This window comes from Struthio camelus, chromosome 3 (genome assembly GCF_040807025.1).
Source record: "Struthio camelus isolate bStrCam1 chromosome 3, bStrCam1.hap1, whole genome shotgun sequence".
Classification (NCBI taxonomy): Eukaryota; Metazoa; Chordata; class Aves; order Struthioniformes; family Struthionidae; genus Struthio; species Struthio camelus.
In genome coordinates, this window is record NC_090944.1 from 65125359 (window position 1) to 65147339 (window position 21981).

A 21981-nucleotide genomic window follows, 5' to 3' on the forward strand; every position below is an offset into this window, starting at 1 on the left:
TGGGCTTCAAGAGCAAAGGTGTTGCCATAAGAGGTCTACACAGCACCTGCCCTGCCAGTTATGTTGTCTGTAGTAAAGCATCCAGGTGATTTCTTCCAAATGAAACCCGTCTCCCACAGTCTAACACTTTTCATTTGTTATTTGGACTTTCTATAAGATGTGAGGAAAACCTGACTGTGGGGAAACAACCAGCAGGTCTCTCCAGCATAGCCTTTACATCACAAAACATACTGCAGCTTTGTATTTGTTTCCCATTTACCTTTTTGAATAGCTAGTGCTGAACTGTAATATGACAGTGAACTCTCCAGCTTGACTGACTCAAAAGCTCTCAATCTGTGTTTTACTGTAGGATGTGGAAATAAGATTGCACATCACTAACTTTCTCCTAGTTAGGTGTTTTTTGCAGCTTACAAATTTCTCTTGTTAATCAACATTCGAGGTAGGCAACAGCATCCTCCTAAAACAGCAGTAGGAACTTTACAAGCAATTCTTTTCTAAAATCCTTTCGTTGTCTGAAATACTACTTTTGCTACCAATGCTCTGTTTTTTAAGCAAAATTAACACCAGCAAGAGAGCTTGGTCAGCTGATATTTAGATAGAACATATACCCCACTGAAGGAAAGTTAGGGGTGGCTGCTGTGAGGGAGGTTCTTTCACACTGCATTTCTTGTCTCCAGCCACTGGTCTAGCTTTGGTCCCTTCTGTTACATGCCAGGTATTGGACACATGAAAACAATGAAAAAATCAGTTTTGTAACAAAATTTATTTTTGCTCTGTGGATACAAATCCCAAACATCAACAAAACAAATTCCAGTGGAAAAATACCAGTCATTAACAATGAAAACTTTTATTATTTATTTAATAAATAGAACTTTGGCATTCAAAATTCTAGCTGTAAACCCTACTTTAAAAAAAATTACAAAAAGAGGCAAGAACAACAAGCCTAAAGCTGAACCAGTCAGTGGCTCCTTTACTTTTTACAATGAACACATTTTGATTAAGTCATGACAACTCTATTTACATATGAGGTATTCTGAGCGGTTCAAAAATTGAACCCAATTTACAAAACTACCAGTCTTTAGGGACTGATCCAGTACATATGTCAGCTGTGCTTTTAAAAGTTAGCTCCAGACACTCCTCCCCACTGAACTAATGATATACTGTAATTAATATACACAAAATCCACACACTATGATTTGAGTTTCCTGCTCACACTTCATATTCAAAAAAGCTGCATACTACCACCAGCCTAACATCAAAAGCGTATACCTAGTACCTATTGTAAGTACTTATATTTCTAGATGTTATGCAAGAGTCCATACTACAAAAGCCTATAAACAAAATATTGGCAGGCAAGAGGGAAACAAGGTGCAGTCATTGACATTCTAACAACTTATCTATAGTTCATAGGGAATATACGCTTACTTCGGGCAAAAAAAAGGCACAAAGGTATGCAGCTGTGGAATCAATATTGCTAATGAGCTACTGGAATAAATGATCTCTTTACATAATATCCATCGACTTGTTCTCAATCTAAGAACGCAGATTAATTCAAAAGATCTTTTCCCCCACTCACGACAGAACTTGTTAGATCAGTCAGAGGAGCCCAGTTATATCTTCAACTCCACCTATGCAAGAACATTGATAACGACAGGAAAACTGGAGAAAGCTAAGTCCCTGCCGGTACATGGCAGCGTGCCAGTGCTGCCAGTGCTAGGGCAGCAGGCGGTGGAGGAAGCGTTTTTCTTTCTCTTTCTTTCCTCGTGCTCCCACCCTGCAAGCAGTCCAGAAGACTGTTTGAAACAAAGGAAGGAAAGAAACCTTTCGAAGTGAAAAAGGTCGCAATCACTTCAGCTCTTGCAATTACTGCACAGTCACAGGCAGTTTTAAGATGCTGAAGTCTGAGTGGGTGGTTACAGCAATCTCAATCATTTCACAGAATGATCACACTATAAAGCTACACAGCTGAGGCTGGGAACCTAAATCAAGCTTACACAATTGCGCTGCATTCCTTCTATGTAGCAAATACATAGCATCATCTATAGCTTGTCCAAAGACAGTTACTTTGAGTCTTTTTCAAAATACATTCTTGAATACAGTAGTTAATTACTGTAAGTATCTTCTAAAGGATTGTATAAATTCAATCTGAAACTATACAAAAAAACTGCTGTACAAATTTGCTGACAGACAGAACTGTACAGTATCCATTCATTAGCAGTTGCTTTTCAGCCCTTGAGATTGTCTAACAGCTACAGCAAAAAGTTGTCATGACTAAATCTAGGCAATTCCAATGTTAACATTCATTAATCAACTGTGTATTAAATACGCTGAATGAGACCACACACACTACTTTTTAACCAGTTAAACAATCATGCATATCCTAGACAAAGCTTACTCCATTTAGAGGCATCTGTAAACTGATGCATACATAGCAATTGCTACTACTACAATAGGCCAAATTTTAAGAAATCAAGCAAAATACTGTATTACTGTATATATTCAGTCGGTAATCTGTATCTTTGGCTCACACATCCATCATTTACCTCCCTACTTTTAATGTGATTTAGGCAGATAAACTCAGCGTGCTTTAAAATCAAGTGCTTTAAAGTCAACAAAAATATCACAGATTCTGTAATAAAAATTTAAAAATGCAAGTAGGTTGTAGCATCACAATCCAAGTATTACAACTAAAGTGGGACGTCTTTCCTGAGGGACTCTCAACTAATACTTAAAGAGCATAAAAGCTCCTGAAGTGCTTTCCAAATATTAAATTACTAATCTTAATTCTGCTGTACAGTATCACCATTTGAGAGGTGGGACAGTGGAGCCACACCAGTCAAACGACCAGCTTAATAATACAAAGTGACAGAAAGGGACTCAAAAAAAAAAAATCTCCCGTTCCTTTTAAATTGCTCTACTAGACTCATTATTTCCAAAAAATTTAGAAGAATGTGTTACTCGGTAGTTTTTATAACACTTCCATCTAAGGAAATAATGTGCGACTTAGGTATTTCCTCCCTCCCTAATACTTCTAGGTTACTATCTGAAATTCTATTGTTGAATTTCTGATACCAGACAAAGATGCCATGAACTGGGGCCTGTTACTTCCCTGCAGGGCCAAGAACAATGAATGGTATCAAAGGAACTAGCTGTTTAAAAAAAAAAAAAAAATACTGAGGCTCCAGTCATAAAAGCCAGTACTGCTAGAGGCACAGGAAACTGGGAAAGTCTATTTGTGCAAAGATCTTGTTTTCTCTATTTTGCACTAGTATGAAAGTATATCTTCAAAACAATAGAAACAGCAGTGTTTAGACATTAAAAATAAATGGCCTCCTTCCCCCCCCCCCCCCCAAACTGTAGACACTAGGCAATTTCACTTGAGATTTCATTTAGACAGTTTTTAGTGCTTGCAAGGCGGTGGGTCAGTCAGGTTAATCTACCTGAACATAATGTGAAGCAATAACAGAAATAGTAACACTACTTTTCAGATTAGTCTGGATGATGTAGGTTCAGGATAGAGAATACTGTCGAATAAATAAGTCCATATAGTTAAAAAAACAATTTTTAAATCACTAAATTATAAAAATAACATTAAGAGTAACTGTTTAACATGCAACAGAAAGTGAAACATTGCCAAGTTAAAATTGGTAACTTTAGTCTACCTTGCTATATGCTTTTTCTCCTATTAGTTTCGATATCATCAGAAAACTGAAGATGCTAACTCATTTGGTACAGGAATTTTACTTAGTCCTAACCATTAGGCTTTCTAACAAAGATTTCTGCTGTTACCAACGCTACAGGTCAGCTGACCAACTGACTTTCACCTCAGCCGTTCCAAACTTTCTTTAAATATCACATATAGTCGACTCTCCTATTTTTTCTTAGTAATGTAATTTCAGAGTGGTTTTGCTCTTTGCGGATTTTTGTTTCCTTCAGTAAAATGCTATTTTACGCCACACACAACTGCTGAGCTAACCTTCAGTATTGCTGCCGGATGGTGGAGGGGTTAGTATTCCAGCTGTCCCGCAGGAGGCAAATAGCACTGCCAAGTGACACTCACTGAGTAAACTGTGGAACATGTTCTTATCTTTTTTTTAAAAGGTAATCTCTTCCTAAAAATATGGAGGAATTGAGAAATCCCAAACAACGTGGAAAATTTTGCAGTCTTCAGATTGCAACTGAGTAGTCAACACCGGTAAGCGGAAACATTCTGTTCTGAGCCCTGATTTTGCAAAGTGCCAAACACCCGTTTCGTAGCTCTAGTCAAAAATGCTTGCAGTTGTTTACCATCTTAGCAGCGGCCTTCTGGGACAGAACCCTGCATATATAGACTAGCCACATTTTAAAGTGGAGTTAAAGGAAGGAAGAAAAAAGAAAAAAAGCATGGTATGAACACTAAAATAGTCTACTCTTTTTTCCAAACAGCCACATCCCATGCCACAATTTTTTACCTCCCAGCTTCTCTGGGTTTCTGACAGACTTCGTACTTTTGAAAACAACGGGAAGATTTGATAGTCCTAAATTTGATGAATTTCATGCACATGAAGAAGTTAAAACTTGTTTTTGCTTCTGCTATTGGGAGAGCATGCTTGAGATCCATTAGGGAAAATGGCACCTTTTCTCTATCAAATTCTTTAGGCGATTAAAAGAGTAGCCATTTTTTGTAGTGCTCTAGGATTATTCCAATTGCAATTCCTAGAATGAAGTGCAGTCGCAGAAGCCTCTGGCTTTATCACATACAGATCTAGCTCCTTTGACCCTTTGCTCCCATTTCAAAATACAGATGATTCCTTCCTCAAAGGTTTGAATGGCAAGGACAGAGTAGTAGCAAAACAGTAATTTTGATGCTCTCATTCCAGAAACCACATGAAGTAATAAACTGAGTCCTAATGAAGGAAACAAAGTATCCAACCGAAACATTCTTCACAGCTTGTTCCCACATTCAGTAGTTTGGAGAAAGATTTCTTGTAGCTTGTACCACTCTATTCAAACAATGGCTCTCCCTTCCCCACCTGACTCCCAAGATTAAATATGCACAATCCTCACGGATATGCATGTGCAGCTCTATTTGCAATCTTCCAATATGGCTCCTTAATAGAAATGCAAAGACCTGTGACACAGCAGCGTTTAATAAGTCATTTGCTGCTAGATGAAATGTTGTCATTGAGTAATGCAATTGTCCCCCATGTCCTGAGCGTAACGGTCCGACATTATAGTCCTTAATTCATCAATATCTTTCCGTAACTGACAAACATCCAAGAGCTTCTTCGAAAGAGTTTCTGTGCTGTGGTAATTTTCACTCTCTTCAGCTGAACAGCTCAGCGCTGTGAAAAGCAAAACCCAAGGTTAAAGCTTGCTCTACAACTGTGCTCTGTAAACACTTACCAGTCACCCCCCTTCAAAACAGGGTGGGGGGAGATGATGTTTTAATTACATCAAGACAAATCATGCGTCAGTATGATGAAAAGCCAAGAAAACGTGGTACTGTGTGAACATAAAGCCAATTCAGAGCCTACCATTACTTCTCTGAAAGACAGGCTTTTCGGTTTGCACTGAGATCTAGGCTTGCCAGTGGCTCTCAACAACAGTGCTAGGATGAAGAAACTGGGCAGAACCGCCAGGCTAGAGGTTTCAGCAGTATCTAGCCAATCAGAAAAGAGGGGTAGGAGGATTCAGGAAACGAGGTCACATTAGATTATGGAACAGTACTACAGCTGTATTACACCATTCTTCTTGCTGGTTGATGATGGTCTCATGAACTCTGAGACTGTCATATGCTGCACTCCTCAATGCCCCTGGGGTTGCAGCACAAAAGAATACATGTGGTGTGTAGCAGCTTTGCTGCATAGGACAGTACACTTTCCCCTTTCTACTTTGCTGAAAGTTCAGCCAAAAGTCTATCTGACTAGTTCTAATTAACATCCAGAAAACAATATAATACATTCATGTAAAAAAAAAAAAACCACAAATTATTTTGTGAACTTGTTAAAAGAAAAGAAAAAAAAACAACCTTAACACAAACTAATTACACCAAAGTTTTGTCTGACTAGCTTTAGGATGTGTTCTGTGCCTCCAGGTTAGGTTTAACAGCTTAGGAAATCCAAACAACTACATGCACAATTAACTGTCCTGAAGATGGCATTGCCTGGCAGTCAGGTTTATTTAATACATGTAGACTTGCCCCCAAAAACACACCCACAGATGTTTACACTGTAGATGTATACGCCCTCCATCACTTGAGCCCAAGGGCTTTAAAACAAAAAGCACACTTGAAGTAGCTACATCAGGCCTGCTTATGCCTAACCTCCCTCCCTATGAGTTTGTAGGTCTGAACATGCTTGGCAGAAAACACCTGTTAGCCCTCAAGGTGACTGCAGTGCGTCTCAGGAGGGAGAGACATCGGGGTACACACCTTTCTTTCTAACACGGTGAGTATATCCATGACTAGGTCCATAGGAACAGTCATCTGGCTACCTTCTGTCCTTGGAGCTGACAAGGACCTGTGTACTCTTACGTATTTAGTAGCCCAATGTTTCCAGAGAGCTCCAGTACAGTTCCTGCACAACTGCTTCAGTTGCACAGCAAGGGGAAGACTGTGGCCTGTCCAGCTGGCAAGTCTGAGCACTTCGCTAAACTTTTATTCTTCTGTGTCAAAACATGATTAAGCATTAGAATGACAGCATGACTTACATCTGATTCCCAGCAGTAAGGAAAGGTTGGGCTCCTTGCCCTGAGCTCTCTGGGTAAGAATACTGCACAGCGCTTTCAAGTCATACAAACAATGGGACATTTCCTTGAACAGCTGGTCTGCTATGGGCATCTTCTCAGAGACTGGCTGCCTGGCCTGTTCCACCTGCCGTATCTGCTCCCTCAGAGAGGCGTTCTCTTCCACCAATCTTTGGTTCTTCATGAGAGAGAAACAGGAAAAAGGGTCAAGTTGATTTGTAACATACAGTGTAGCAAAAAGTTTTCTGTTTCAAAGTACAAATAGCATTAATGAAAATTAATTAATTTCCATACATAGCATCAATACTTCTCTAGACTCCAAAGCATGACAGCTAACGAGCTTTTACCCAACTGTTTATTCCACGGGACCATTGCTTACTGGCTTTGACACTAAAAATGCTCACTTTTTCAGGTAGAGCTGGTATCTGCTACCTGACTGCACAGCATCCAGCACAATGAAGACTGTATTAAGCTCATGAAGTCTTTCCATGAGTCATCATAATCATATTCTACAAGCTTTTTCCTTGCTGGTTTAGTCTGGGGTTGGGTTTTGAAGGGGTTTTACTTACTTCAAAGAGAGTTTTATTTAATCGCTCTATATTCTTTTCTTTTTCTTCAAGCTCATTTGTTATCTTCTGAACTGCCAACTTTTCTTGCAAAAGTTTCTCTTGCATAGACTAAATTGAATGGAAACACAGGCAACGATTTCAAATTTTCACACTGTACGTTAGCACTGACAAAAAACACATCCTCAGTGAACTTCTACATTCTAGTTATTTATTGCTTTTGCATTACTTCCTCACTTATTTTCTACCATGTTCCACCTGGTAAGTATTTACCTGGAGCAACAACTAACATAACTACCTGCTAACATAACTATTCTAAATATCAGCCAAGCCCTTTAAATGAGCAATATCAGTTTATAAACAAAAAAAAAACCTCATGCAAAATATTACTCTAATAAAAAAATGCATGAAGTCTAAAATAATCATGCAGAACTGTTTATTCTACCCACATAACTTCACTTGAAGTAAGAAGGATATTAATGACAACTAAGGTCCATTTGTGTAATTACTGAGTTATAACTAAGGATTTTTTTGGTCTCTATTTTCCATGAATACTGTGGCAGGGGTTCTTACAGCCTTTCACAACACAGAAGTCACCTGGTGAATTTGCAGTGCAACTGAGAAGAAAGTCCTTGACAGTTTATAACTGAGCAGTGACCTCTGTTTAACACCATTCACACACAAGATCAATCACAATGCTCAGCATCTCTCTACTCTGTTCAGCAACAACTGCAGGTAACTTATTTGTAGTTTATAGTATAGCTTTAGCAGATGGAATAATTATTATTGTCAGTAACAAAGTCAACAGAATGTTTCTAGGATTCTGTTGTACTTAACTCTTGAAGCCTTTTGTGTTTATTTCCAGATCAATCACAAGCAGCAATAAACCCAAACCCAGCAACACTGCAATCAGCTGCTGCCAATTCCTCCAAGTCTTCTTGTTGCAAGTGACTTAACTACTCCGAAGCTTCTCCTTTAAGCAGTGCAAAGCCTACCTATAACACATTTTAATATCAGTTGCATTAGGTTTTGAAATATCTGATAGCTCACCTGATGCATATGCTTTGAGAAAAATCACACTGCTAATCAATTTATTAATTTGAATAACATATGGAATTGCTACATCTAAAACTTCACTGTACTTAACTGTGTTCCAGTGTGATTTAACTTGTATTTTACTTTTTAGTAAGATAAGGATAATCTTACGTCGCAAAGAGACATGGAATCTATAATTCATACGCAGTAGCCTTAAAGCACTATATTGCAACGGAGTTTGACTATCCCAGATTAAATGAGTGAACTGTATTTTGTTTTTACAGTGGATTTCTGATTTTCATCCACAGAGCTGAAACTCAGAAATCATTACATACTTCCACTTGAAATTTTGCGGTGAACTCCGCGTGACCACATTTTACCTTTGTTGTCACAAGCAGGCAGGTTTATTTTGCTACTCGGCTTTTATATCTTGCATGTAGGCCTTTCAAGGTCATTTGACAAAATTCAGAAGAAGGAATAGTCAACCCACTAATCTGAACACTAGTAGGAATGCATACCGATTATATAAACTCCTGATGCTTTATACCCCAGAGATCTTTTCAACTTTCACAAAGGAGGGACGGGAAATTTGTTGTTAATAGTATCACTCAGAAATCTGATGCTCCGCTACCACAGTACACAAAGAGTCCTCCACCTCCCTAACTCAGCAGCACATTAGCATGTAAAACCTGTTACCCAATTTCAATTATAAGATGTAAATCCAATCCTATCTTGCTCAAAATACAGCTAGAGCATTAGTAACAAAGTGGCAGGCTTTGGCACAGTTTTGATTCTAACCTTCCATACGGTGGAACTAGAGATTGTGACGGGGGAAGAGGAGAAAGAGCGTTTCACAAACCATCAGAGCTCACTTTACAGAATAGCCTTGTCTGGGAAGAATGTTTTTCTTGAATCTCTGCAGGTAAAAACCCAGACATTGATCTTCCAAAGCCCAAAACTCTCTTACAGAGAAACCTAAATGGTGGCTTAAATAAAATGCTATGGAAAGGTCAACTCACTCTTTAGTATAAGACACATTTAAATTGCTGCATCCTCATTCTGCAGCTTTATTCAAGGGAGTGTGGGGCAGTATACACGCACATACCTGGAAAAAATATATCAAGCTCACCACTTGATAGAACCACAGCAAACTGTGTGAAACTTTGTTAGTTTGGGGGACTTAAGAAAACAATTAAGCTTTGGTTAAAACAACAACAAAAAAGTGCCAGGCTTCCTATTATGTGAACTACTCCTTAACTGCATGAAAAATGGAATTTTCAGGGCACTAATATTGTGAATTGTAGAGCATACAGAGACTATGCCTATGTGTACAGCTGCCTTATACCATATATATGGCCTACAGAGCGTAAAGGAAGGCATGTATTTGACTTCCCAGCTGTAAGAATCATTAGTGCTGACAAGAAGGCTGAGAATATTGAGAAGCAAAGTAGGGTCAACGCTACGTGGAATTACTAATGGCCTGGCCACACACTGGAGGTACGCAGCCTTGACCAACAATTTCCTAATATAGTCAGTTCAACATCACACAAGCAGCAAAAACAGTCAGTATTTTTCATACCCTTTGCAAAATTGGAAAACAAAAGCGTTAAAATTTAGACATTTAATCTGGATTAAAAGCTTTATTTTTATGTAAGTAATAAAAAGCACTGGGTAGTACTCAGAAATGACTACTTGTTTTTAAACTATTTTCATGCATTTGACGTGCTTCTCAGTTCACGCACACCAAACACCTAGAAAGGAAGTGCCGAAATAACCTGCATCCTAAAGATAAGCTGCAGCAGAGAACACTACTTCGTACTAGGAACGAGGAGGAAGGGAAGGAAGAAAATGGGCTCTGCTCCCTGTCAAAGGAAACCTGCTGTGCCAAGAGAGGGGAGGAAACAGCTCTGCTTCATGCATTTCCTTTGTAGTGCTTGCAGATTAGCATAATCTGCAGTGATGTTGAATAGTCTTTTTAAATTTTTTCTTAAACAGTGTCTGTTGGAAAAACATGGTCATACTAGGCCACACTGAAGGTCCATCCAGCTCAGCATCCTCTGCCTGTGGTAATGGCTAAAAATAAAATGTTTAGGGAGGAGGAGAACAGGTCTCCAAAATACCCTCCCAGCTTCCAAGTATCTTCCCATTTTTATAGTCCTTCATTTATTTCTCCTTCATGAAGGAGTCCAGTGACATCCTGAGCCTCAGTTATGATAAATGCATCACTGCTACCACTACCAAGTACTTGTTTTATATTGGTGTCAATAACAGATATTAAAGGTTTGACTGTGCAGTCCTCCCTAGGGTGGGTAGGTGGCAGGGAAGGTAGGTTTAGAAGTGTTACTTTCCCTAGTGTATTTTCAGAATTACATTTGTTACTAAATTTACACTATTGTGCTGATTACTCCAAAAACATCCTCTAGAATATTCAAATCATATGAACCTACTCAGCTCATGAGTAGCATCATTTAATAGTAACTGTTGAAAAGTGTAAGTCAATGTTTATTTCTAAAAGATATATCTACCTATGCTACCCTAATCTTAAAAATCAGAAGAAGCACATATGCTTACCAGCTTAGCCGAGTCCACAGTGCTACTATGATTTCCCAGTGCTCACAGAGCTCTTCAATTCATCCTTACTTTTTCCCTTTTGCTTTCTAAAGTTAAAATTCGGTGGAATTATTCCCAGCCCTGGCACAATTTGGGTTTGTTGTGACTGATGGGATTGACAGATATACTTTGTGTAACACGGGCACCATACAATCTGACTTTCTTCTCCTGTTTTGTATAAAAATGTTACTTTTGTGATATCTAAATTACTCACATAAACATGGATTTTGTAAAAGCCACTTTAATTTATAGTTCTCCTTTTTCTGAAGATGTGCTTATATTCAGCATGACATCTTTTCAAAGCCAACTAGAATCTTAACCCCTCACACGCAGGAAAACAAACCAACCAAGCAAAACCATACAATGTATCAAGGAAGATCAAAATCACTCCATCATGCTTATAAGCAAACAGAAGCTAGTATTGCTTGATACAGTGCTGTTTGAAGCAGAATTTATTTTCAGTTTGCAAGTTGAAAACAATGACTGGAAATACACGCTCAAGCATAACGGCAAAACGTGGCTGAGGAGCTGGAGTAAAGATCATCTGAGCTGAAGATAAATTCCATCTCCCTCCTAATTGATATAGGGGATATCAATTTTCAATGAACTAATTTTTAAAGCTTGCCATAGAACAAAAGGAGGAAGAAAAGGAAAAATCAAGGAAACAAAGAAATTGTGGTGGTCTACAACTAATTTGAGGGCTAATATCATATTCAAGTCTTATTTTGTGGGGCTTAAACAAAATACATCAAATGGGAAAGATAAGAGAAAGTCATAGAGAACATAACACTACTCCATTCAGTATCATTCAACCTCCCCTACTTGGCATTTCCCAGTATCAACCCCCTAAAGCCATTTCAGACTCTAAGCACACAAAACAGCTGTCTGTATAAATGCACGCAAAATTGACTAATGTTTTAAAAGCCTCAAAATAAATTGATGGAGAGCAAGAGATCAGAAAGTTGAGAAAATAATGAAAAAATTTAGGAAGGGGAAGATGCACGTCGGCAAGTTGTGTATATTTCAACAAAACAATCTTAACTAAACTACAAAGAAGAAAAAAAGAAACTTAGAAAGATTATGGAGTTCAATTTGCTGCTTTTTATTTTTGAATTATTAAAGATACAGAACTACATTTGCTTGAGTCATAGGCAAAATTTTCACCTGCTCCATGAAAACATCTGAATTTGATAAAACGTTGCCTTCTTCAAAACTAGAGAAGCTTAAATAATCATTTTGCTTTTCAGGTAACAGATGTACATTACATTGCAAATTAAATTCCCCTATTGCTTCTCTACTGATGTATTTCATATAATACGGTTTAATTAAGCAACGATATGGTTGTCGGCAGGTATCAGGCTTCTGTTCAATGCCAGTTTTTTACCTGCATTTTAGAATACGGAAGTGCTCAGATGATGAAAAAAGACTTACTTTCCACACCTACAAATAAGCAGACTTAGTTGCAACGTGCAAAATGGAAGTAAGAAAGTACATTCGCTAAGAGTTATGCAAGCAGTTCTATAGCTCTTCATTATTTGGATTTTAGCTCCAGAGAGCACTCCTTTCCCACTGCCGAAGATGCAGGTATTGAGCTGACTGGTTTACTACCATTTTGCTGTTTGCCCAAGCCTACGGCACACGCAACCAAAGCAGAAGCACCTTCTTCACCCTCAAAGCACAACCCTATAACTTCAACTTTGCTGGAGGGCACAGAAGTGAGAAATGCGGAGACAAATGCTCATCTAGTAGATAAATTCAGAAACTAAAATTTATCATATTTGACTCAAATAATTGCTAAAAATAAATGATCTTTTTTTTTTTTTTTCCAAAAAAATGCTCAGCTTTTGTCAGGACAAGATATACTTTCTTCCCTATAACCTGTATAATGTTTCCTTTTCTCCACAACAAACACTGGTCACTAAGTACCTGTCAAGAATCAGGAGCCTGATGTGTTAATCCAACCCACAGAGCTGCAACTGACTCCTAGTAACCTCTGCTGTCTTGAGAAATCCTTGGCTCCAAGCTAGGTACCCAAGATCCACCAAGAGAGTTAAGGTACCTAAGTGAGCGACTGTCAGAAGTCAGCTGAACAGGGACCTGCCTAAACTGTGTGAAATGTGAACTGGTGTGCCTTGGAAAGGCACCTGCATCTGCTAGGGATCTCAGCAGTGAAACTTCTGATCAATGTCACTTTTGTGCTCTGGATAAGCCTTTGAACCCCTATGTTTGATGGGAGACTTTACTGTTATTTAAAGAGGCAGTTCTCACCCTTGAAACAGGCAACCCTACCTGTTGACATCCACCGGACCAGCAGAATAAGGATGCTACATAACAATAGTTTTCTGCTTTATTCTTAGCATCTGCAAAGTGCTAAACCACACCAATGTCAATAATAAATACAATGTAAGGCTGCAGGAAAATGAAGGTCAACTACAGGCCATAAGATTAAGTTCTTGTCATTTCTATCTTTGTTTCCTATGTGGAAAGATAAAAGGATGTAATTCAATTTTAATAGCATCATCTTTATGGACTAAAAATTGACAGCGTAAGTACCAAAATATATGTTCTTCCTTACCTGCAAGTCTAAAATCAGTCCAGCTATCTGATTTTGCTGATTGTCTATGACCTGGAAAATAAGATTGAGTAATTTAAAAGGCTTGAATCTCTTCAGCTCCCTTTTAAAATCAACTTATAGATGTGTAGCCATACATTTCAAATGGCCAATCATTGAAAATGCAAATGACGAGAGTGTTCAATTCTCGCATAACTGGAAATTCATGGAAAATACTTGCACAGACCAGAAACAGACAGGTATTCAAAAGAAATCTGGATTAGCAACAAATGTAAAATTCCTTAGTGAGACAGTTATTTTTAAAATAAATAAAATAAAATAAAATAAATGTATGACTCAAGGTTAAAGACACCACCAAAAGTTAATCTGCAGACTAACCTTACTGGCTTTCTCATTCTTTTCTTTGAGACATTCATTCTCATTCTGAAGCTGCTTTGTGTCCAACATGGGAAGGCGAATACCATCTTCCAGGCATTTTTCTACTTTCTGTTGCAAGCTGTTCAGCATGAAAGAAAGAATTAAGTGTCCTGACAGAAACCAAAAGGGCAGTGTGTTCTAATGACAAATTAGAAACATGCACCGTCTTCCAACCAGCACTGTAAAACTGTACAAAACAGAATCCAGCCTTATGAACGAGCAAACCAACAGAGGATGAATGATGCAAAATCCTGTGCTGGTGGTCTGTATTAGGATATGTGATAAAAAGCTCATCTGTGCACACTCAGAGTGAAGCTCAAAGGAGCAACGGCAGGTAGGGGGACTCCAATCACACCCTGCCCCAGCTACTCCTAGACCTATCACAGGAGCTGCTCAGCCTGTAAAAGGCCTCTTTCCACACACACGCGGGAGCTCAGAGAGACATCGGCAGGTTGGGGAGCCCGAGCAACAAACAGTTAGAGAAACAAGCCCCTGCCCCAGCAGGGCCATGCATGGGTGAAACCCAGCACCATGGGTCAACAGGAGCAGCTCTCCTGAGCCCCTCGCACACAGCGGGGGCAGGGGGCACTGCCTCAGAGCATGGGACACACTGGGGAATGCAAGGGAAGAGCACTTTGGGACTGCGCAAGACTTACTAGGTGATGTTTCAGGGAGGAACCAAAGGTGGAGAAAGAGAGGGATCAAGGTGGGTTTGGGAAGAACAAATATGGGAAAACAGAGGGGTATGTGGATAAAACAGGCCAGTGGTGTGTAAACAGGGCTGGTCAGTGTGTTTGTCTGGCCATACCCAGCACCTAATCAGTGCAGCTTGGCCTATCTTCTTATTCTTATTCTCCTTTTCTAACTATTTTCCTAGCTGAATGGATTCTCTGTTGCATGTGGGTGGAGGTCTGAGTGCCAGCAACTGGAGCCAGACCATGGCTCCCAGGGGCCCGTGTGACTGTGGGACAACAACTGGAGAGATCAGGATGAGTGAAACTAAGCATCAGCAACTGGAGTGGAACCACGGGCAAGAGGGCCCCCATGTCTGCAGTGCCAGCAAACGAAGCAAGTGAGGGATGCAAGTGAGGGTGTGATTGCTAGTGAACATCCAGCTGGACCATCTGGAGAATAGGTGACGTGACCTGGGAGCCAGGATGTGTGGGGGTCTTAGGGTGAGACCACAGAGGCAGTTGGCTGCTGGATGTGAGCCAGGAGAGTCCCAGTCAACTGCCAGGGAGCCCGTGGAGTCTGGGGATGGACTGAGACCTGCTTGCATGCATGCACTTGTGCATCTTTGTGGTCTATACCAGCAACTGGAGTGGGGCTGCCAGGCATCGGGCTCACATGTGCAGGGGCCAGTTACTGGGTGGACCAAGTGTCTCAGCCCAGCTCCTGGAGGGATCCACATTTTACATATGTGTATATTTATAAATACATAAGTATGCTCCGCTAACAGGTCTTTCTCCTAATCAGCCAGAGAAGGGAACAGAATGAAACTGCTGGTGCTGTTTGTGTTTCTGCGAGTGCTGCAAGCATCTGTACATGTTGACCTGTGTGGCCAGCCATGTGTATATGTACATATGTGATGTACACGTGTGCTTGTGCGTGTGCAAATGTGTGCCTACTGGCAATACGTGCTCAGCCTCGTTACTGTCTGGACCTGGGGACATGGAGCTGTGGCAGCCTCACCACTATCAGGCTACTGGATGCACAAGCCCTGATAGTGTATCCCTCAAGCCCTCTGGGACTGATTTGCTGGGGGGAGCATAAAGTCACTTCTGCCAGCTGCTTCCATATGAGGCCATGATCTTCAGACCCTCTGTAGCTCAATTTAAGTTCCCAGGTGTAGCTAAAGCTTTTGCCTGCTCACCTTCTCTCCAAAAGAAAATGCATTTTACTAGTGTTAATTTTGTTGTTTAATTTAGAAACCAGAGGCTACTTCAACTATTTGCAGGCTTTCAGAAAAGACAAAATGATCCCTCCAGATTATGGAGGCATGAAGAAAAAAGGCCTTTCACTTGTAAGATGGAAACAATGCGTCCAACAATTTGGCTGGCAAGGTGTCCCAAGCAGCTAGCCTTTCATCATGGAAACACTTTTAGACTGCTATGGCATGCACATTTACGCAACTGAGGGACACTGAACTGTAGCAACATCCTCATAAATTATTAAGAGTGATTCCCCCTTGCCTTTTTTTTTTTTTTTTTTTTTTTTTTTAATGAGACTAAGTAGTTCCCTTGATTTAACATGTGCCATAGTAATAATGGCTAGGTATCTCACCTGGAATCTTTTCATGGATATCTGTCCCATTTGTTTTTTTATAATCATTCAAGTTCAATGACAGCGCACTAACTGCACTTAAATCTCACTGTAAACATCCCTCAGCCTCAGTGAAAAGATAAGAAACCGTCACAATTCATCATTGACCCTTCCCTGATTTCCCCTCCAGCTGATATTCAGGGAGCTTTTCGACAGTTCGTGATAGGATTAGTTACTAAACAGGAATGCTGACAGCTTTTATACAGTGCTTCTTTGCTGCACATGTTTATTCCAGCCTCTCCCTGGCAGTAGTCCATGATACCACTGCAGCAGCGTGCACAACTTTTAAAAAAAAAAGAAAAAAGAAAAAAAAAAAAAGACAGGGAAGAGTTTCTAGACAGACTTTTCTCTGTGGCACTACTGCATTACACTGTCATTTTGCACAGTAATATATTTATGCCACGAAAAATCATTAGCACTCTAATAGATTAAGACTGCAAAAAAGTGAGGTCTTGACATTAGCTGGGAAAGTATATCCATCGCAGTACACAGTCCAAGCAGCTGTTCATACCTCTGCACTGTTGTGACCAGCTCTTTTTCTTTTTTCTTCTGACACACCAGCTGCAATTCTTTGTCCCTGCACTGTGATCGGGTCTCTCCAAGCTTCTTCTCTAACTCAGTCAGAGTTTCCTGGAGCTGCTTGTTCTTCTCTTCTAGAATTTGCAGCTAACACAGATTATATTAGTCAGACACAAAGCCACATTAGTAGAAGGGCTTGTGGCAGGCCATAGCCTTGCAGTTACCTTCTGCATAATCTTAGGCCTACTTTATCTATCTGTGCATGAGTACCTCTAATATAGCTACAGTGCTTTTTAAAACATTCAGCCACTTCTCTTCCCAAATAGATGATAAAAATATGTATATTAAAACAGTAAAACACTTCACAGCAGACATTATAGAGCTTACATGTATTTTTAAAATGTAAAACCAATTCTTTCTACCTTACCTGTTTAGTTTGACCTTCTATATCATCCAGTGTTGGCAGGTCAGCCAGGTATTTTTCTAAGGTTTCGATTCGTCTCTGTTTTTCTTTGTTTTGCTCAGACTCCTTCTGGCATTTCTTTTTTAGGCTGTTGATGTATCGGTCTCTAGTTTTAAGCTAAAAGAACGGAAGAATACATGTTTTATGATTGCAATGGAAAACAAACCTCCTTTGCAACCAGAGGCTGATTACTCTACGGGAAATGTACTCACAGCTACATGCAAGGGTTGGCTACTGCAAAAAACAAAAACAAAGAATGATTCTTTCTGCTCCACCCCAGCAGCTCCAAGTCACAGACCTGCACTTGACCATTGATCAGTCTCAAAACACAGCTCCTTCACCTCTTCTTAGAGCACATCACGTGCCTCGGAAACCAAAAGTCTTCCAATTCAATGCTTAAATTATATATAAAGTTTTCAGCAGTGTGGGTGTTCATATGCCACAAATGATCAGGAAATATTTTAATCCTAACTCTCCCCCTGGCCTAAACAACAACATAAAAACACAGATCCGCAAGAACCTCACCCAAGAGGAACTGCAGCCAAAAATCTGACCTTGATGCCATCTGACAATTACATCAGAGGACATCAGAATGGAAGAGCTGCTTTCTTAAAGCAGCTTTTCTACAAGCATCTTAATTGTGTATCAGCCTGCAAGAGGTTTTTTTTTTTTTTTTTTTTTTTAAATATTATGTTATGATCCTATGGGAGCCAATCACAAAACATATGCTTGCATCCCCACTATTTACTTGCTTTATTACCTAGGACTAAGAAAGGGGAAGAGAGGCAGGAAAGAGTATTTTCCAATGAGGATCTGATTTAATGGAAAACTATATCTCTGTTGCTGCAACCAACATGTAATAATTCACAGATAACAAACACTTGCCACTAGAGTAAATGTGAAATGTATTTTTAATTTGGTTGTTGGAGACATTCATCTCACTGAGAAAGGAACGTGTGACACTGTCAATGTCAGAGCTCAGTGACGGAGGGTACAGAAATGTTTAAATTGATAATATCTGAAAAGGTTTCCCAGAAACAGCCTTCTAAATAGGCCAGAAAACTTCAGACCGCCAAAATGCTGAAAATCTTTACATCATCTCTTTTTTCAGGACCTCAAAGAGAAACAGAGCTTTCAGGCAGCTCTAAAATCTTTCTGATTAGACAAAGCTCAACTAAAGCCCACATTCACTAAGGCGGAGTTACAATTTAGCCTCAATATTTTGTCACAACATATCCTTCAGTAGCATTTACTTCCTCCCTCCCCTCTAAAAGTCTTAAGGCAGCAATATACGTTACAGTGCGAGAATTCCCAGGAGTCTGGCCATTAGACCACTTGAATCCCTTCCCCTTTGTTTCCCGTGTACTACAAAGGATGACGAGAGGGACTGTTAGAATACTCCAGTACTTCCAGGACACAGATTAGTCCGTTTCCAACCCTTTTTCTTCTCTTGCATACATATGCTGAAGGTCTTCGCCTGCAGTCAGGCTCTGCAATTTCTCTCCTATTCTAAACGTAGCTACGTTTGTGTTAGGATTTCTCCCTTCCTCTCAAAATCCCCAGCATCACCCCAATTCCTTTCCTACCCTCTCTCTCCTGACACAAACACACACACACATTTAAAAAAAAAAAAAGGCTTGTTCATTTATTCTTGCTCACTCTACTGAGAGGAATGAAAGTTTTGGGGTTTGTGTGTTTCCCCCTGTCCATACACACTGCTGATGACTTTGTCAGGGCAGGAATAAAATAGAAAAGCTCTCACCTCCTGGCAATTACTTATTAAAAGGCCACAGAAACCATATGGGAGAACACTGCTCCAGGCAGTCAGTGGTACCGTACAGAAGTCCTTTGTAATTATCCATAGAGGAGGGAGAACGAGGAGCCAGCAGAGCGCAGGTGTCTGAGCTGAATCATTTCCAGCCTAGCAGTCAAATTCTCAGATGAAATGCCCCAGAGCTAAAGCGAGGGCTGCAAAATCTGCAAAAAATGCCAAGAGGCACATGCATGCTTGGCATGGGGAAAAGGTGGAACCCAGGCACTCATGACAAAGGACACTGATAGAGGGTACTGCAATATCTGCCTTAGCAATATCAGGAAGCCACGAGCTGCTACCAAGGCTCCTAGTCAGTCACAAGAAAACATCTTTTGCAGACCGGCATTCAGAGCAGAAGCCCAATTAAATTGCAGTCACCTCAACCCTACGCTAACTACACATGGGAGTCTCAAAAAAATCTTCTCATTCAGGCATCAGTATTATTTATAAAATGGTACAAAAACTCTCCCGGGTGGTATGTCTGCACAGGGCAAAGACAGGTACAATGTCAGCAGTGAGCACAGAGCACTTCTCATCTCTGCTGGCCCTGCAGTTTCTGAAAAGGAAAGCATGACATACATCTACCCTAATGTTAGAAATGACACAGCACTTCAGACCAAGAGGCTCTCTAGCCCAGTATCTTGTCTCCAGCAGCATCTGTAAACAGCTGCCTATGGTGGTGAAAGAACAAGGAAAGCATATTTTCCTAGATTCCAGTTGTTTTCAACTTAGGGACTGTCCTGAGGCAGCTCTGATTTCTGTGTATTTAGAACTCGAACTTCCATGAACTTGCCCGCTCTTCCCTTAAGCTCTCCTATACTCTTGGCATTCATACCAGTCTTTGAAAAATCGTTTTACAGGTTTATGGCCCTTCACATCAGGAATGAGCATCAGCTCCTTTTGCCGGTTATGTATACGGCTCCTACAAGCTTCACTTGATTTCTCTTGTTCACTGGGAGATGCAGGAAACAGCCGATCACCCTCCACCCCTCTGCTGCTGCTTATGATTCTGCAGATTCCCCTCACACTCCCCTTAAGTCACTTCTTCTCCAGTGCAGAGACTTAATCATTCCTCCTGTGATTTTTCTGATGGATATTTGTCTTGTTGCTCTTCTGTGAACCTTTTCCAGTTCCACTGCATCCTGTTTTTGAGACAAGGGAGCTCTCACCACTGAGGACTGACGGCCAATGAAACAGAAATGTCCTTATGTTTTCTTTCCTTCCACCTGCACCAGAAGAGCCATAGCTTGTCCCTTATTCTCAAAAAGTTATCATCTGCACACAATATTTAAATGCTCCATGTTAAAACCTCCGATATAGAAAACATCAATATTGTTTGCAAAAGTAGGGCAGCCAGAAAATTAAAAATTTATGCCAGTAACCTTCACCTGAACTTGTAAGTATTCTTTCAGGCAGGCTCTTGCAAGCAAAGCTCACCTGACTACTAATTTGCTTCAACTTTGTAGCATTTCCCACTCCCCAGCCAAACCTGGCTTTGGGCTGAAAAACCTTGTCCCCTTCAAAAAGGCAGGCACTCACCTGGAAAGAACTCCAGCACAGTTACACAGCAACAATCCCTTTGATGAGTACAGAAATAGTATCTTTTGTCCCCTAGCATCAGTCACCACCCAGGGACACCATGCCCTCTTGGCTTTGGGCTGACCTCCCTGTCAGCACAGCGGAGGGATTCCAGAGATGGCCATGCCCAAGCTCACCACCCACCACTGCTCAGGTCCCCAGCCTGCTGCATCCCTTGGGAGCACGGCACGTGTCCTTCCTCCCTCTGCAGCCTTTCCTCAAACAAAAGGGCACTAATCTGACTACAGAAACACACGTTCTCCCTCCCTGTCCGCTCTCTCCTGGAGAACCTCCTGTGCAGGGCACAGGAGGGACAGGAGGCGAGGAGTGAAGCTGGACCACACAGTGAATCAGGCTCCTGACTACAGACCCTTCAACCAACGCGCTCACTACTACACAGGTCCTCGCCAGTGCCACCACTCGCAGCAGCAGTTCCTACGTGGTGAGGAACACAAGCATTAAAAGCTCACACAGGAGGAAGCAGCAGCATTCGATTTCTTAGCGTTTCTTCTGCCCATCCTGACTGCCGTCTTTAGTGAAAGACGGACTTGCAGGGTTCAGAGGGAACAGGAAGGCAGAACTTGAGAGACAAACTATACTTTCTTCTTTTGCTTCCCACTTGTCACTTCACTGTATCATACTGAAATGGCACGACTCAGTGCCACCTGTAGGAGGAGGCTGAGGCAGATGATGCACCATCCTCTCCTCCTGCTCCTATCGCCTGAACATGCATTTAGGCAAATCTAAGCCCAGCAGTAGGGCCCAGCAATCAAGGCGAAAAAGATAACAGCAGTGAGGTCTCCCTAAACCTTAGGGACCACTGCTCAATTGCACGTTCTCACTTGCTATAAACGAAGGCTGTCAGGATATTCAAAACTACCTGGGGTATTGCTTCAGCTCCTAAAGAAGCCCCTTGTCAGGACAGTTCAAGTACATGGCCATCTAAGACCCTTCCCCTGACCCAAACTAAATTCTGCTTTGTACATCCTATAAAAGCTACAAGAGAATCTCACCCGTTGAGCAGCCACAATCAGTTTGTTAGACGCAACCCAGAGCATAAGGCCTGCATCTACCATTCTAACAACACAGAATGCATTGTTTCACCTTTCCTATTTTTTTTAAGGCTACTTTATTTACTGTAATGAACACTTCTAACTACATGAATTTTTAGACTTGCAGTTGAGCAGCTTTTCTTGAAAACAAGTTTAACTGGTACACGATTAAAACTGTCAGCATGAGGTCTGAAACATGTATTCAGATCATCATTTCTTCTGGTCAGTACCACATCTTAGGGCATTCACTAAAAATTCAAATGTATCTACTGCAACACCTACTACCAATAACTACCAATTTTTCCATC

The 21981-nt window shown here is 40.7% G+C and overlaps 1 protein-coding gene across 13 annotated transcripts in view; it reads right to left on the minus strand.

Moving 5' to 3' along the window:
* Window positions 1-750: 750 nt before the first annotated feature.
* The window catches only part of CEP85L (centrosomal protein 85 like), a 160642-nt gene continuing 139411 nt past the window's right edge, over window positions 751-21981 (minus strand). For 12 of the 13 annotated variants that reach the window (XM_068938144.1, XM_009681678.2, XM_068938142.1 and 9 more), the window contains 7 exons: window positions 17195-17347; window positions 16760-16914; window positions 13888-14005; window positions 13513-13563; window positions 7296-7403; window positions 6691-6904; window positions 751-5324 (listed from right to left, as the gene is read on the minus strand). In XM_068938144.1, coding sequence (XP_068794245.1) covers window positions 5161-5324; window positions 6691-6904; window positions 7296-7403; window positions 13513-13563; window positions 13888-14005; window positions 16760-16914; window positions 17195-17347 — 963 coding nt within the window. In that variant the 3' untranslated portion in view covers window positions 751-5160. Of the gene's footprint in view, window positions 5325-6690; window positions 6905-7295; window positions 13413-13512; window positions 13564-13887; window positions 14006-16759; window positions 16915-17194; window positions 17348-21981 lie in introns of those variants that run through there. The other variant, XR_011140180.1, reaches the window with a different exon arrangement.